Source organism: Sciurus vulgaris (genome assembly GCF_902686455.1).
Source record: "Sciurus vulgaris genome assembly, chromosome: 5".
In the NCBI taxonomy this organism is placed as follows: domain Eukaryota; kingdom Metazoa; phylum Chordata; class Mammalia; order Rodentia; family Sciuridae; genus Sciurus; species Sciurus vulgaris.
Window position 1 is genome coordinate 171,415,234 of NC_136465.1, and position 13,644 is coordinate 171,428,877.

At 55.6% G+C, this 13,644-nt stretch overlaps 1 protein-coding gene across 4 annotated transcripts in view; it reads right to left on the bottom strand.

The window, feature by feature from the left end:
- PLA2G6 (phospholipase A2 group VI) overlaps positions 1-11,166 on the bottom strand; it is a 43,871-nt gene extending 32,705 nt beyond the window's left edge. For 3 of the 4 annotated variants that reach the window (XM_079140715.1, XM_079140712.1, XM_079140713.1), the window contains exon 1: positions 8,205-8,586. In XM_079140715.1, the coding sequence (XP_078996841.1) occupies positions 8,205-8,503 (299 nt within the window). In that variant the 5' untranslated portion in view covers positions 8,504-8,586. Of the gene's footprint in view, positions 1-8,204; positions 8,587-11,043 lie in introns of those variants that run through there. The other variant, XM_079140714.1, reaches the window with a different exon arrangement.
- Between the last annotated feature and the right edge of the window lie 2,478 nt (positions 11,167-13,644).

Sequence of the window (13,644 nt, forward strand, 5' to 3'; positions counted from 1 at the left end):
ACCTAATGGGCATGCTGTCTTTGTCCATTTGGACCGCTATGACAAAATATAGACTGAGTAATTTAAAAACAACAAAAATTACTACCGGCACTTTTGGAAGTGGGAAGTTCAAGACGAAGGTGCCAGCAGTCTGCGTGTATGGGGAGGGCCTGTGTCCCCGCGCTGTGGAAGCAGGCTCCTTCAAGCCTCTTCGATAATGGCACCAACTCCATTCATGAGCCTCACCACCTCCCAAAGCTTCACCCCTTAAGTACCATCACACCAGGGACCAGGTTTTAACACTCCAACGGGGGAGCCGACCTGGCAGACCACAGAACATACATAAAACAGGGCTCCCACCCACCACAGAAAGCACATTCTTTTCAATCACACACATATAAAAATTATAAATGCTGGGCTTATGCTGGCCATAAAGCAAATCTGAACACATTTCAAAGACCAGAAAATATTCAGACTATGTGCTCCGGCCACAGTGCAATCAAGTTAGAAATCAACAGCAAAAAAATAGCTACGAACAATGCCATGTTTAAATATTAAGCAAGATATACATAAATTATCTGTGGTTCAAAGAACAGGTCATGGTGAAGTTTAGGAAATATCTTGATTCAAAGATAATGCAAATACTGCCTATCAAACTTGAGGAAAGAACTTCTGCCTCTGGCCATGACACACAGGCCAACCTTAGTGCAGCAAGTCCAAAGGCAGGACTGAATTCATACAGTTCCCTGAAGACTAGAGAGAAACCAGCAGGCAAGTGTGTAGCGCCAAGATTTAAAAGAAAGAAGCCCACAGAGCTAAGCGCCACCTGTTTACATTTTCACTTTGGCCACTGGGGTCCGTGGTACAGTCTGAACGCCAAGTGTAGCCTACGGCCCGGTGCTCTGGCACTCTTCCAGGATGGGCAAAGGCTGGCGTCCCACGCTCCCGGTGGCCAGGACTTGAGGGAATCACAGAGAAGTGAGCCCAAAATTCTGCACACAATGTTCCCTCCTAGACTATGCAGAGCATATGTCAAGACACCAAACAGAAAACAGCAACAAGGAGGAGAGAGTCGAGAAGAAACTCTGGCAGTTTTTCAGTACCAGGGACACATCCCACCACCAAGGTAGAAGGAAAAACAGACTGTCAGCTGAGTCTTCAGAACCGCTGCCCACTAGAGTAAAGGTCGTGACTTAGGATGCAAACCCAAGAGAGAGGCCGACCTTAACACAGCCGGAATGCAACTTAAAGAAATCCTCTAAGGATGATAATACCACCATGGCCACTACCTTTTTCAGACACAATATCCACCACGAAAACGGAAATTACCAGGTGTGCTAAAAACCATAAATGAAAGACCAAAGATGCACAAGAAGAAAAAACAAGGGAAACAGAAACCACCATGATCCAGAGCTATCAAATAAAGACTATAATTTTTTTTTATATATTCAAGAAAATAAAAATTAAAATCTACTAAAAAAGAATTAAGTGGACATTTTATTCTGGAAAAATACAGTAACTGAAATTCAGAATTCCACAGGTGGGTCTAAAAGTCTAAATATAGTATGAAAGAGACCATGAGACAGGCTGGTAGAAGAGATTTCAAAGCATGAAGAGGGCCGGGTGTGGCTCGTTGGTAGTGTTTGCCTGGCATGCATGAGGCCAATTTTGATCTCCAGCACTGCAAAACCAACACAAACAAAAAAAGTGTACAAATACAGCACACGGAGAAAAAAGAGGGATAATATACTAAAATGATTAAAAGACACAGAAAACAGTATAAAGATTTAATATACGTGCAATTAGAATCCCAAAAGGAGAGGAGAGAGAACAGAAGCAATAAAAACATTGACTGATAATATTCCAAAACTGATGAAAAACGTCAAGATACAGGTCCAAGCAGCTCTATAAATTGGGTGCACTGGCACATGACTCTAATTCCTCAGGAGGCTGAGGCAAGAGGCTCATAAATTTGAGGCCAGCCTCAGCAACTTAGTCAGATCCTATCTCAAAAACAAAATAAAAAGGCAGGGGATATAGCTCAGTGACAGAGCATCTCTGGGTTCAATCCCCAGTACCACAAAACAAAGGAAAGAAAATCAAATGTGTGTTACTTGCTGAAGTTGAAGTTGATACGGACTATGATCTAGCCAGAATACTGCTGTGTAGAAATGCACGCATTCTTCATGCTTCAAAACAATCCAAATTTCCATCAACAGCAGAACAAGTAAATTGTGATGTACAATCACGTGCCACTTCACAACAGGGCTACGTGTGAGAAATGTGCCGCTGTGTAAACATCAGAGTGTACTCACACACCAGGATGACTACGGTGTCACTAGGCACTAACCTCAAGGGACGGCTGTACAGTGGAACCCTACACAATGAACATGACTCACATGGCCTAATCAACACACACACATCTCACCAACAAAGTGCGGAGCAAAGAGGCCAAACACAAGAGCTCTTAACGACAAGGTCAGGTTATGGTTACTTTTCTTTGGGGGTGGGAAGGGAGGACCTTAGGGCTACAGCAAAGTTCTGTTTCTTGACATGGTGGTGGTTACAGGGGTGTCTGATAAGTCATTGAGCTATATATACTTTTCCATATTGTATTATATTCCACTATATTTTTTTCTTGTGTGGTGTGTGAGGTGCTAGGGATGGAGCCCAGAGCCTCAAGTGTGCCAGGCAAGCACTCTACCACCGAGCCACAAAAAATTTAAGGAGAGGCAATAGGAAGAAAAGACTAAGCAGTTAAATCTAGGCAGGTGCTGGAGGGAAAGCGGTACCAAGAAAGATCTTTAAAGATAAAAAGTACATTGCACAGAAACGGACAAGCCTTCAGTGGAGGCTGCCAGACCCCACTAGAGACCAGGGACTCAAAGTATGGTTCTGGAGGTGGAAGTCCAAGGTCAAGGTGCCACTGATGGGCTCCTGATGGCCCTCTTTCTAGAGTGCAGGCATGGCCTTCTTGCTGTGTCCTCACGTGGCAGAGAGACTGCATCTCTCATGTCTCTTCAGAGGACACCGATCGCATTCCCAGGGCCTCCCCCTCATGACCTGATCACCTCCCAGGCCCCCTCCAGATGCCATCACACTGGGGATTGGGGAAGCCACACAGGAGTTCTGGAGGGACACAAACGTTCAGTCCACAGCAGAAAATACCTACCGAGACACTAGAGGGTTGCGTGGGGTCTGCTGAAATGAGGCCATGAAGTGGCTGGGGGAACCGTGGCCGGAGTGGATGGACAGAGCACCTCTGGGCCACAGGGAGGGTGGGACACAGGTCCAGAGGCAGCTCATGGTCCTCCTCTTATGGGACACTGAGGTCACCAAGGTCATCTGCTCGCACAGCGTGGGGGTGCAGGATGGAGGGGCTAGAGGGGCAGGCAGGTGGCTTGGAGACGGGGGCACCTGCAGCTCACCCCAAGATCTGGAAGTGAGGTCAGGCGGCAGGAAGGCTGGTGGCCTCTCCCAGGCTGGGGAGACGGCAATCGCCAGCGCACCAGAGAGCAGAGAGTGTGCACGAGGGACTGTGGGGTGCGACCGGCGGAGGAAGGAGACCTGCTGCTTTCAGTTCCGCTCCTGCACACAGGGAGGAGGAGCAGAGCCAGGGCCCATGGCGGGACACGGGCCGCCTACCTGCAAGAGGCTTCACCAGTTCTGCGGCAAAGTCCTGTCCTGGGGGCCCGAAAGTCAGTCCTCAGGGAGACCAAGACCACCTATCCCACACGTGATCACCCTTCCCGAGGGCTTCCGCCACACACGGCGGCGGAGGTGCGAGCCCGCGCGACGGTCAGTCACACAACAGCAGCACCAGAGCCATCCCAACACGGCAGCGACGGCCCAGGGGCTCGCAGCGGAAGCCCAGGCAGCGCCGCAGGTCAAGCAGGGGGCCCTGGGATGAGAGGGTGGCTCCAGAGCGAACGCTGCTGTGGAGAGCTGGGCACGGACCAGCTGTGCCACCTCAGGAGGGTCCTGAGGCTGCGGTCACGCTGTGAGGGGGTGGCAGCAAGGTCCCCTCCTAGGGACGACCGCCCCTTGGAAAAGCCATGCTGGGAGAGGACGCCCGGCAGGGCAGTCCTTCTCTGCACGCACGGGCATTCGGGGGGTCGGCGCCGGGAAGGCAAAGCGAGCTCAGGCCAGAGCCAGCTCGCAGCAGCCACCACCAAACCAGACCCTGCGCTCAGTGATGGTGTCCCATCTCCTCCCCCAAGAAGGGGCACTGTGGGGCTCACAGGCCTCAGGGAATGTGCCCCGAGGATTCGGATGCAGATCCTGACCCCATCCCCCATCCCAGGCTGCTCCTGATGGCCAACGGCAACCTCCACCTGAGGACGCGGGACCTCAACATGACTCACCTGAGCCACTCTGGGGAGGGCCCAAAGCCCTTCAGGGAAACCAAGGGGGAGACAGATCTCTAAGAGCAGCACCCCACTCCTTGGAAGAGGGCACTGGCGGGGCCGGCCTTCTCCGAAAACCCGAGGTGTTCGGGGCACAGCAATGACTATGCCCCCCACAGCGTGCCCCCCAGGGTTCATAAGCTTGAGCCCGGGTCCCCGCTGTGGTGGCATTAAGTGGTGCTGGACTCCTTAAGAGTGGGAGTAAGAGTCACTGGGGTCACTGCCCTTAGAAGGCCTTAACGCTGGCCTTGCAGTTATTCTCCCGAGTGAGTTAAAAAAAGAACAAGACGGCCCCTCCCCACCCTGTGGCTTCCTGTCTCACCATGTGATCTCACCCACGCACTCCCACCATGATGCCACCTGCCATCTCATGACACACCGAGGGGCCCTCATACAGGCCAAGACAGGGTCGCCAATCTTAGACTCTGAGTCTCCAAAACTGTGAGCTAAATAAACCTCTTTTGTTTATAAGTACCTAGCTTGGGGTATTTGACGATAGCAACAGAACATTACTCAGTGAGAACCCCAGGGTGCAGTGAGTGCCCTCACCCCTCCTCCAAGACCCCCACAGCCCGCACTCCCAGGTCACACCCGCGGCCTTGGTGTTACCATGTCTGCGACTCTTCATATCCTGAACTTCTGCAGCCCATGCTGCCACCTCCACCCACTGCCTCCTGCCTCTCAGCCCACCCTCTGCTCCCTGAATCCATACTTGTCCACCCTCTGAGAGGGGACCAGCACACGCTGGCCTTGGGAAGTACAGTTAAAGATGAATAAATACGTTGCTTTCATCCATTCCACAAACCTGCTGGGTGCTGGGGACACATGATATTCAAGACACGGTGTCCCAGTGCAGGGACAGCTCAAGGACACAGCAGAAGCGTCTGCTCTAGCCTCAGGGTCAGGGAAGGGCAAGCAGAAGCAAGACAAAGAAAGGCCACCTAAGGGCTGGAGCCAAGGTCAGCAGCACAAGGTGGCAAGAGCCGAGAGCAGCAAGCAGAGGCCCGCGCACAGGGCCTGTGAGCCAGGCTGGGCACCTGACGTGCGCAGAGGGCGAGCGGGAGCCACACAACAGACTGCCTCGGGGAAGGCGGCTCTGACAGCAGCCTGGCAGAGGAGGGGGCACAGCAAGGCACGGCCACCGCCACGGGCTGGAAGGCCCGAGCAGCATCCGCCTGCGCCACACCCATGGCCTGGAAGAGCTGGCAGCAAAGGAACGCCTGGTTCGAGGCTGGCGCCCGCGGTCTAAAACACAGCCTCACCTCTCAGCCTCCTGGCAGTCAGCTGTGCCAGGGACTCCTTCTGGTCAGTGGGGTTCAAGTACAAGGAACGTGTGCAACTTCTAAGAACTGTCCCTAAAGAGCATGTGGCTGGACATGGACGGGCACATCTGGAATCCCAGCTACCCCGAAGCTGAGGCAGGAGGGTCTCAAGTTTGAGGTCAGCCTGGGCAACTTAACAAGATCTTATCTCAAAATAAAAATAAAGGCTGGGGTACAGCTCAGTGGTTCAGCGACCCTGGGTTCAGTTCCCAGTACCCAAAAAATAAAAAGAAAGAGGGAGAATGTCCTTCTGCCTTTGTGCTGGCCGTAAAAGATGTGGTGAGTGGATCTGGTACAGCCAAATGGGACGGAAGGTGACCCAGAGAATGGCCACACATGGTGGAACGACAAGACAGGAGCCCGATCCCTGAGGCCTCTGAGGAGCAGAGCAGCCACACCAGCCGCCACGGCTCCCAATTGGGAAAGAACTACAGTTCTATCCTGTGGCCTATCACGCTGGGCTTTCTATCACTCATCTGAATGCAAGCGTAACTGCCAGAGAAGCAGCAGCCAACTCAAGCCATACCTAGGAGGAGCCTCTCCAGAACCCAGCAGTGACCTGGATCTGGGGGTGAAGGAGCCCCAGGAACCAAGGACCATGCCGGGGTTTATGGATCGTACAACCACGGAAATGGACGGTGCTGCCACTGGCTGAGATGGAAGCAGACGGAAGGAGATGGAAGACTCCAGAGCTAAGGGAGGGAGGCAGGAGTTCAGAGGGGAGTCAGCATGCTTAGCTTGAAACTGGCCAGTGCTCCTTACTGCAGCTAAATACGTGAAGCAGCACAGCAGCGCAGAGGACGGGGCTAGGAGAGGAAGACGCAGCTCCGCCTTCTCGCTGCTGCGTGGGCCACGCTAGGTGAGTCGCTTACCACCCCAGCCTCAGTTTCCCCACCTGTAAGATGGGATACTGCCTTCCTGGCCTAGCCCAGTGGGTCAGTGGAGCTGGCACTACGGTAACACATGAATGCATTCTGGAAACTGTAAAGTCCCTGGTTAAGAGCAGGGGCTGGGGCGGCTCAGTGGGAGAGCTTGCCCAGTGTGCACAAGGCCCTGGGTTCCATCCCCAGCACTGAAAGAAGAAGCAAAAAAAGAAAAAGCATAGATGACTTATCAGCACAGTCAACAGCTGTCAAAGAGGACTGAACGCCCTGGGTGTGGTGTGCCTGGGACAGAAGCTCAGGCTTCCTGAGGGGACTGCATTCCTGCACATGGAGGACAGAGGGCTCCCCGGGCCCGTCCCAGGATCCCTATGGAGTGGACCCGCTGCCCTGCCCGGCTGTCTTCCCAGCAGCCTATACTGCAGGGCAAGCCTGTCCCATCCTCGGCCTTGATGGTGGCCAGCCAGAAGGTGCCGGCCCCAGCACACTCCGCATCTGGACCGCTCTGCTGCCAGCGTCTGGACAGCACCGGCTGTGGGGACCACAAGTTTTCTTGTGGAGCCAGGTTCTGGATGTTCACCTGACTGGGCGGAACCATGATACTGGCCTTGTTCTCTGGTCAGCTGGCCCTGGCCCCCAGCTGGCCACTCTCTGAGACTCCTGATGCCACATCTCCTCAACCAGAATGGACCCAGCTGACCCCAAGCCTCACACCTCACCGAAGCCCCGGAGCCCGTCCAGGGCCCTGCCTGCAGCTCAGCCTGCACACCTCCCGCGTCCACAGCTGCCTGTCCCGCAGGACAAGCGCTCTTCGTCCTTCCAGAGCAGCTCTGGGGCTCTGGCCAGCCCACTAGGAAGTGGTCGCTCCTTCTGCCCCACCATTCCCTGGGCTCAACCCGCCAGGAAGTTCCTCGCTCCCCCATCAGGGTGTCAGTGTCAAAATGCCTGTGTGCACGAGGCACCCCTGCTCCGCACATTCCTTAAAGACACGTTTGTCACCTCACAGGCCCCCTGGGGCCCGGCCTCAGCCTAGGACTCGAGACACTGCAAGAGCTCAGTGCATGCTGAATGGACAGATGTGGGACCGTCAGACAGACAAACAAGAGAAAAGGAGCTATGAGCACACCTCCACGTTGGTCTGCCGGGCTCCTGCTGTCAGAGACCTGGCTCTGCCTTCCCGTGCGGCCAGTCCCGCAGCTGGCCATGCCCTAGGCCTGTGCTGACTTCCTCCCTGCCCTCCTAGCCCAGCAGAGTTCCAACACGCCTGCGAAGGCACAGCTCTGGCAAGGCCTCACAGGCCCCAGAACCAATCCTGGCCAGCCCCTGGTCATGCCTGTGAAGTCCCAGGGGTAAAGGTCACACGGGAGGACCTGACCTGACTCGGCCCTCCTCAGCCTCCCCCATCGTTCCCCTTCCCTCCATCTGCAAGGCTCAGGCCTGCAGACAGGAATGACCCAGGCTCCCCTCCCCAGCCCCGAGGTGAGGAAGGAAGGAAGCCTCTCCGCCCCCCTCTGCTCCCAGAGCCCTCAGCTGGAGACCCCACATGCACGGCACCTCCAGTCTGAGCACTGGAGTCCAAGGAAGGAGGGGTGTGGGTGTCCCCACTCATCACCCACCGGAAGCCATTCTGTGAGTGCCTGGGGTTGACCAGGATGCAGTCCCAGGTGCGACTGGGAGTGTTCTGGAACAGGACCAGCTGCCCTTCTTCCCGAACCCGATCGCTCGAGGCGTAGTCCACCACAGCCACCTCCTTCACCCGGAATGGGTTAGAGAACAGGTTGGTGACGCTAGTGAGGGTATTGACCAGGCGGCCGAAGAACTGCATCTTCTGTGGGGCAGGTTGGGAGGCCCCGCCGCCTGCCCCCTCAGTCTGGAAGAGAACGGGGTCTCGAGTCAGCTGGGCTCCGTCTCCCATGCCCACCTCACCAACACAGCAGCGTCCTGCACAGGCACCTGTGGCCCCCACCAGGTGTCCCTTGATTCTGGGCCTGCAGGGACCTAAAAAGAAGGAGACAGAGAGAAACAGCACTGAGCAGGAGGTCAGAAAGTCTAACAGGAAGTTCTGGAGCCCTCGGGGCCAGGCTGGAGACCCAGATGCACAGTGACCTTAAGCCCCCACTCTCTGACCCAGTGTCCCTGACAGACTCAGTTTCCTCATCAGTGGTCAAATGGGACAGCAGATGTGCACACGCACACTGTGGCAGGAAGGCCCTGGCACGCAAGGGCTTCTCCTTCACAAGGTACAGAGACAAGTTTTTGGCAAAGAGGTCAGCATTTCAATCCCAGAAGCAAAGTCAGTGTCCCCTCCCCACTAGACACCAAAAGGGAACCAGATCTCATGGCGCTCTTTTGGGGACAAGGGCAGTGAGCATCCGTCTCATTCCCTGCTTCCTGCTGGCACTGGCTTCCCAAAGAGCCCTGGCAGGGGGAGCCCCAGAAACGAGCCCCTTGTTTGACTTCTCACTTCCCATAGTTCTGGGGATTGTAGTCCAAACATTACATGAAAAGTTCTAGAAATAAATAATCCAGAAGTTATAACTTGCATGCCATTGTGAGCAGCAAGATGAAGCGTCATGCCCTCCAGCTATGTCCCAACCAGGGTGTGAATTCATTCCCTCGTCCACATGTATACGTTACCCACTCGTTAGTCACTTACTAGCCATCTCAGCAGCCAGATCAGTGGCCCCTTTCTGCACTGCTTGCGTTCAAATGATCCTGGCTTACTCAGTGACGGCTGGAAGGTGCACGAGTAGTAATGCTGGCCATTTGGAAATGCCAAAGAGAAGCCCTAAAGTGATGAATATATAGTTTTTGGTACTGTCTTTGGTTTTAGGCAACTACTGGGGTTCTTGGAATGTATCCCCTGTTGAATGAGGGAGAACTACTGTCATTACACTGAGATGTTTGCTGACAACCTACTATGCAATAATTCCTGAGCTCAGCACTTTATATGATTGCCTCACTTATTTCTCACAAAAGCATACGAGGCAGGTGCACTGAGAGCACAGTGCAGGTCTAGACTGAGTTCAAGTTCTGGTCTTACCACTTACCAGCTGCATGACCTTAGGTAGGTCACTTAACCTCTCTGGGTCTAGGTTTCCTCATCTGTATCACAGAGACCTTGATAACAGTGCCTAGCAATAGCACATGCAGATAGTAAATGTTCAATAAACATTAGCCGTCTTAATTTTGGTCAACCCTCTTACAGATAAGGAAGCGAAGGCTCAGCGCACCATGACTGCAGGCCTCTGAAAACACTGAAGCTTTGCAATGTCTTTCCCTCTGTGAGCCGTGGAAAGATGCAGTGTGGGAAGGCAGCCTCAGTTTTCTCCTTTAAAATGGGGACAACATTCACCTCCCACACACGGTGAGGAGCACGTGAGAATGTGGGAACACTCAGACCTGCCAAGCCTCCTTCTCTCTCCCCTTCTTGGGGCTTTAAGGACAAAGAAGCTGGGGAGATTGTGTCACTTTCCACAGCCAGGGGACAGGGAGGGACCGCCCACACCACTGCCTGTGCTGCTCCTGTGAGAGCGGGGCCGCAGAGACCCGTGTAGCCCCTGCTGCCCGTGCAGCCTCCCCACCTCAGGCTCCAAACCTCCTGTCGTTCAGGAGAACAGAGCCCCGAGCACCCCACCTGCCCTGCGGCTGTGGCCACCTGGAACGGGGTCCTCCCTCTCCTTTTCTGTCTCTTCAAGTACAAGCTGCCAGGTCCCCTTGCTCAGCGCTGCCCCCCATCATAAAGCCATCTCAGGACTCGGGGTACAGTTCAGTTCAGATACAGCACGTGCTCAGTATGTCCCCTCCCCCTCACCACCAAAGTTAAAAATCTCCACTCTGTGCCCCAGGGGTCCCGCGCACCCCTCCTGCCAGACCTCGAGCTTCGGAGCGATCACACGACACCACCCAGGCCTCCCTGTGCTCGCACGGTCCCCGATGGACTCTCACCACCCTGCACGACCATCCCCGACCTCAGCGCACATGGGAGTCAGCCACGGAGGCTAAGTGATGTGCCTGAGGTCACACGGCTAGAAGGCGGGGACAGAGGAGAGGCCCCAGCCAGCTCTGGATCTGAGCTCCCTCAGGGCAGCTGCTGGCTCTGCTCACCCCACAGCTCATGGCAAGTGTGTGAGAACAGAATTTAACTGAGTAAGTATTACACAGAGAAAAAAAGAATATCAAGATGGAAAACACACCGAAGTGTGAACAGCAGAGGAGGGTGCTGGGCTTGTGGCGACTTTCGCTTTCCTGTATTTTCCCAATGGGATGCAAACGATTATAAGCCTCTAAAGAAAGTGGGAGCCAGCTGAGCTCTTGGGGCTACAGGGTCAGGGTGGCTTAGAACAGTCACAGACAGGCTTCCCGGCCGCAGGCCCAGGCACACAGTGACTCCCAGGACGGGGAGAGCACGAGAGCACCGGCAGCCAGGGCCCTGGGACCAAGGCGGAAGCTCACCGGCCGGCTCCGCTGCCTTGGAGGACAACCCCCAACTCCAGAGGAGGCCCTGCCTCGGGGTCCCAGCCCAGGCCCCTGCGCCAGGGCTGGTGGAGGTGACTCCCACATGCTGACGGCAGTGTGGCCACAGAAAGGATGGCCTGGCTGGTGCCCAGACTCCCGGGTTGGCGTGAGGATGAAGTGACGCAATGGAGGGCAGGGTCCGGGACGCGGGCCCACTGTGCACACAAGCAGCCACCATTGTTATCACTAGGCGGAAGAAAGGAAACGAAAACCACCACCACATCCTGGAACAATCACAGCCCAGCCAGCCAGGAAGGCGGCAAGTGGGGAGAAAGGCAGGCGCGTGACTCCCCATTCCTGCCCCACGCGGAGCCCAAGGCCAGGTTCCTCCCCGCCCAGCTGCAGGGCACAGGACACGGCTGGGGAGTGGGCAGCCACTCAGGACCTCCGCACCGGGCACGGGACACCTTCCCGGCACGGCCTCCCTCTGCACTTCCCCCGTTCCTCCAGCCTCTACCCTTGACCTTCCCGTGGTGTAAACATCTGCTTTAACCTACTAATGACTATCCCCTCCGGCTCCCCACCTGCTCCCTGCTTGCCAGTGGCACACCATGATGTGGGTCATCTGACATCCTCCTGGGCATGCGCGGCTGTGCCAAGCAACTCCCTGGAACTCCCCAGCAGAAAAACACAAACCCAAGACCTGTGACGAGGGCAGTCACTCCAGGCACTTTCCAGGGGCCAATTTTGTCTCCCCTGGGATGAGGCCAGATATCAGTGACCTTTCTCCTTGTCTGTGCTCATCAATCCTTGTCACAGGCCCAGCTCACCTGTGCAGTGTGTTCAAGGAAACTGACAGTATCTGCAGGACTGAGGCAGCACCTCCAGAGGCACCAAACAGAGGAGGACCCACTGCTGGCTTCCCACCTGAGAGCACGAGGCCAGCAGCCTCGAGCTGTCCGCATTCAAAGAGCAAGCAGAGTGGGCAGTGCTGATCCCCACCAGCAAGGAAAACCTAACAAAAGCCAGGTGCAGGGGTGCACTCTGTTCTCCCAGCAACTTGGGAAGCGGAGGCAGGATCGCAAGTTCAAGGCCAGAATGGGCAAATTTGCCAGATCGTTTCAAAATAAAAAGGGCTGGGGATGTAGCCTAGTGGATAGCAACTGGGTGCAACCCCCAGGGCCATAAAACAAAATAAAATCAAAAAACCCTCCTGAGATAGAGGAAGACTGCAACCCCGGGGCAGGATCTGCGATCCAGGAGAGGAAGGTCACGGGCCCCAAGCCCAGGCCCTGCCTCAGGATGCAGGCCCTTGCTGGAGATGACTGGAGGAGGCTGCCGGAGAGGCCCTCGGCAGGTGGAGCAGACGGGCCTGCCGACCCTCCAGGAACAGCTGCCTGTCTGGACTGGGCAGCTGAGGGGGTCCTGCTGCCATCTGCAGGAGTACAGCCACCCAGCGCCCTGTGCAGCACCCACGTCAGCCCTGCACCTGGCCGCCCAGGGAAGCAGGCTCTATCCCTGTCTCAGAAGGGACAAGCTGGGCAAGTGCGGCAGAGGACAGGGAGCAAAGGGGTCAAGAAAGGTCACTCCTGAAGGACTGGTGGCTTCCCAGTCATGAACTCCCTCTCAGGTGAGGAAGGAACTGTCTCTGTCCTCTGGTGGCTAGTCATCTGCCAAAGTCACCAGGCTTGGTGTCCCCTGTCTTCCCCTGACCCTTTGCAGTTTCACATGAAAACTGCTCTTTCGGGGTGAGGGCACCCGTGCCTCCATCCTCCCTGGCTGTCAGACCCAGAATGCTCTCCCCTTGCTCCTGACGGGGTTCTTCAGGCCCACCTGCTCCGCTGACGGCTCAGTGCCAGACCTGCCCCTCAGGCCCTCCCCTGCTGGCTGCACCACGACCTTTCTATAGGCACACACCGAGGGGCCAGGGCTTCTTCCAGCCCTGCTGGAGGTGCAAACCCTGTGCTGCTACTGACCCTGTCCAGTGGGTCCCCAGCACCGAGCACAAGTGTCCACAGGAGGAGCCCCACTCACCCACCACCTGAGCGGCGCCTGTGCACACTCCCCACCTGCTGCCCTCGCACTTCCTGCCTCAGAGTCTGTCTCAGTAAAGGACATCTGCCTGGGTATAGTGGCCATGCCTATAATCCCAGCTGCTTTGGAGGTTGAGCCAGGAAGACCACAAGTTTGAGACCAGCCTGGGCAACTTAGTGAGACCCAGTCTCAAAATAAAATAGAAAGGACTGGGGCGTGGCTCAGCAGTAGAGCACTTGCCTCGCATGTGCGAGGCCCTGGGTTCAGTCCCCAGAATGCCAGAGAACAACACAGAACATAGGAGACGCTGAGAGACACGAATAAACCCTTCCTGTCCTTCAAGACTCAGTTCGGGAGCCCCCTCCTGCAAGAGTCCTCCCGCCCCTCAGCACCCCACATGGCCAGCGCGCAGTCCGTGGGATGCTTACCAAGGGACAATGACGGTGCACCTGTGGGCTTCTTTATTTGTTCCCCAAGCACCTGGCATGCTGTTCCTGACCCCAGTGGGGGTCTAATAAACCTCACACGAATGGCTGGCTGAAAACAAGCCCACCCTGGGCGCCT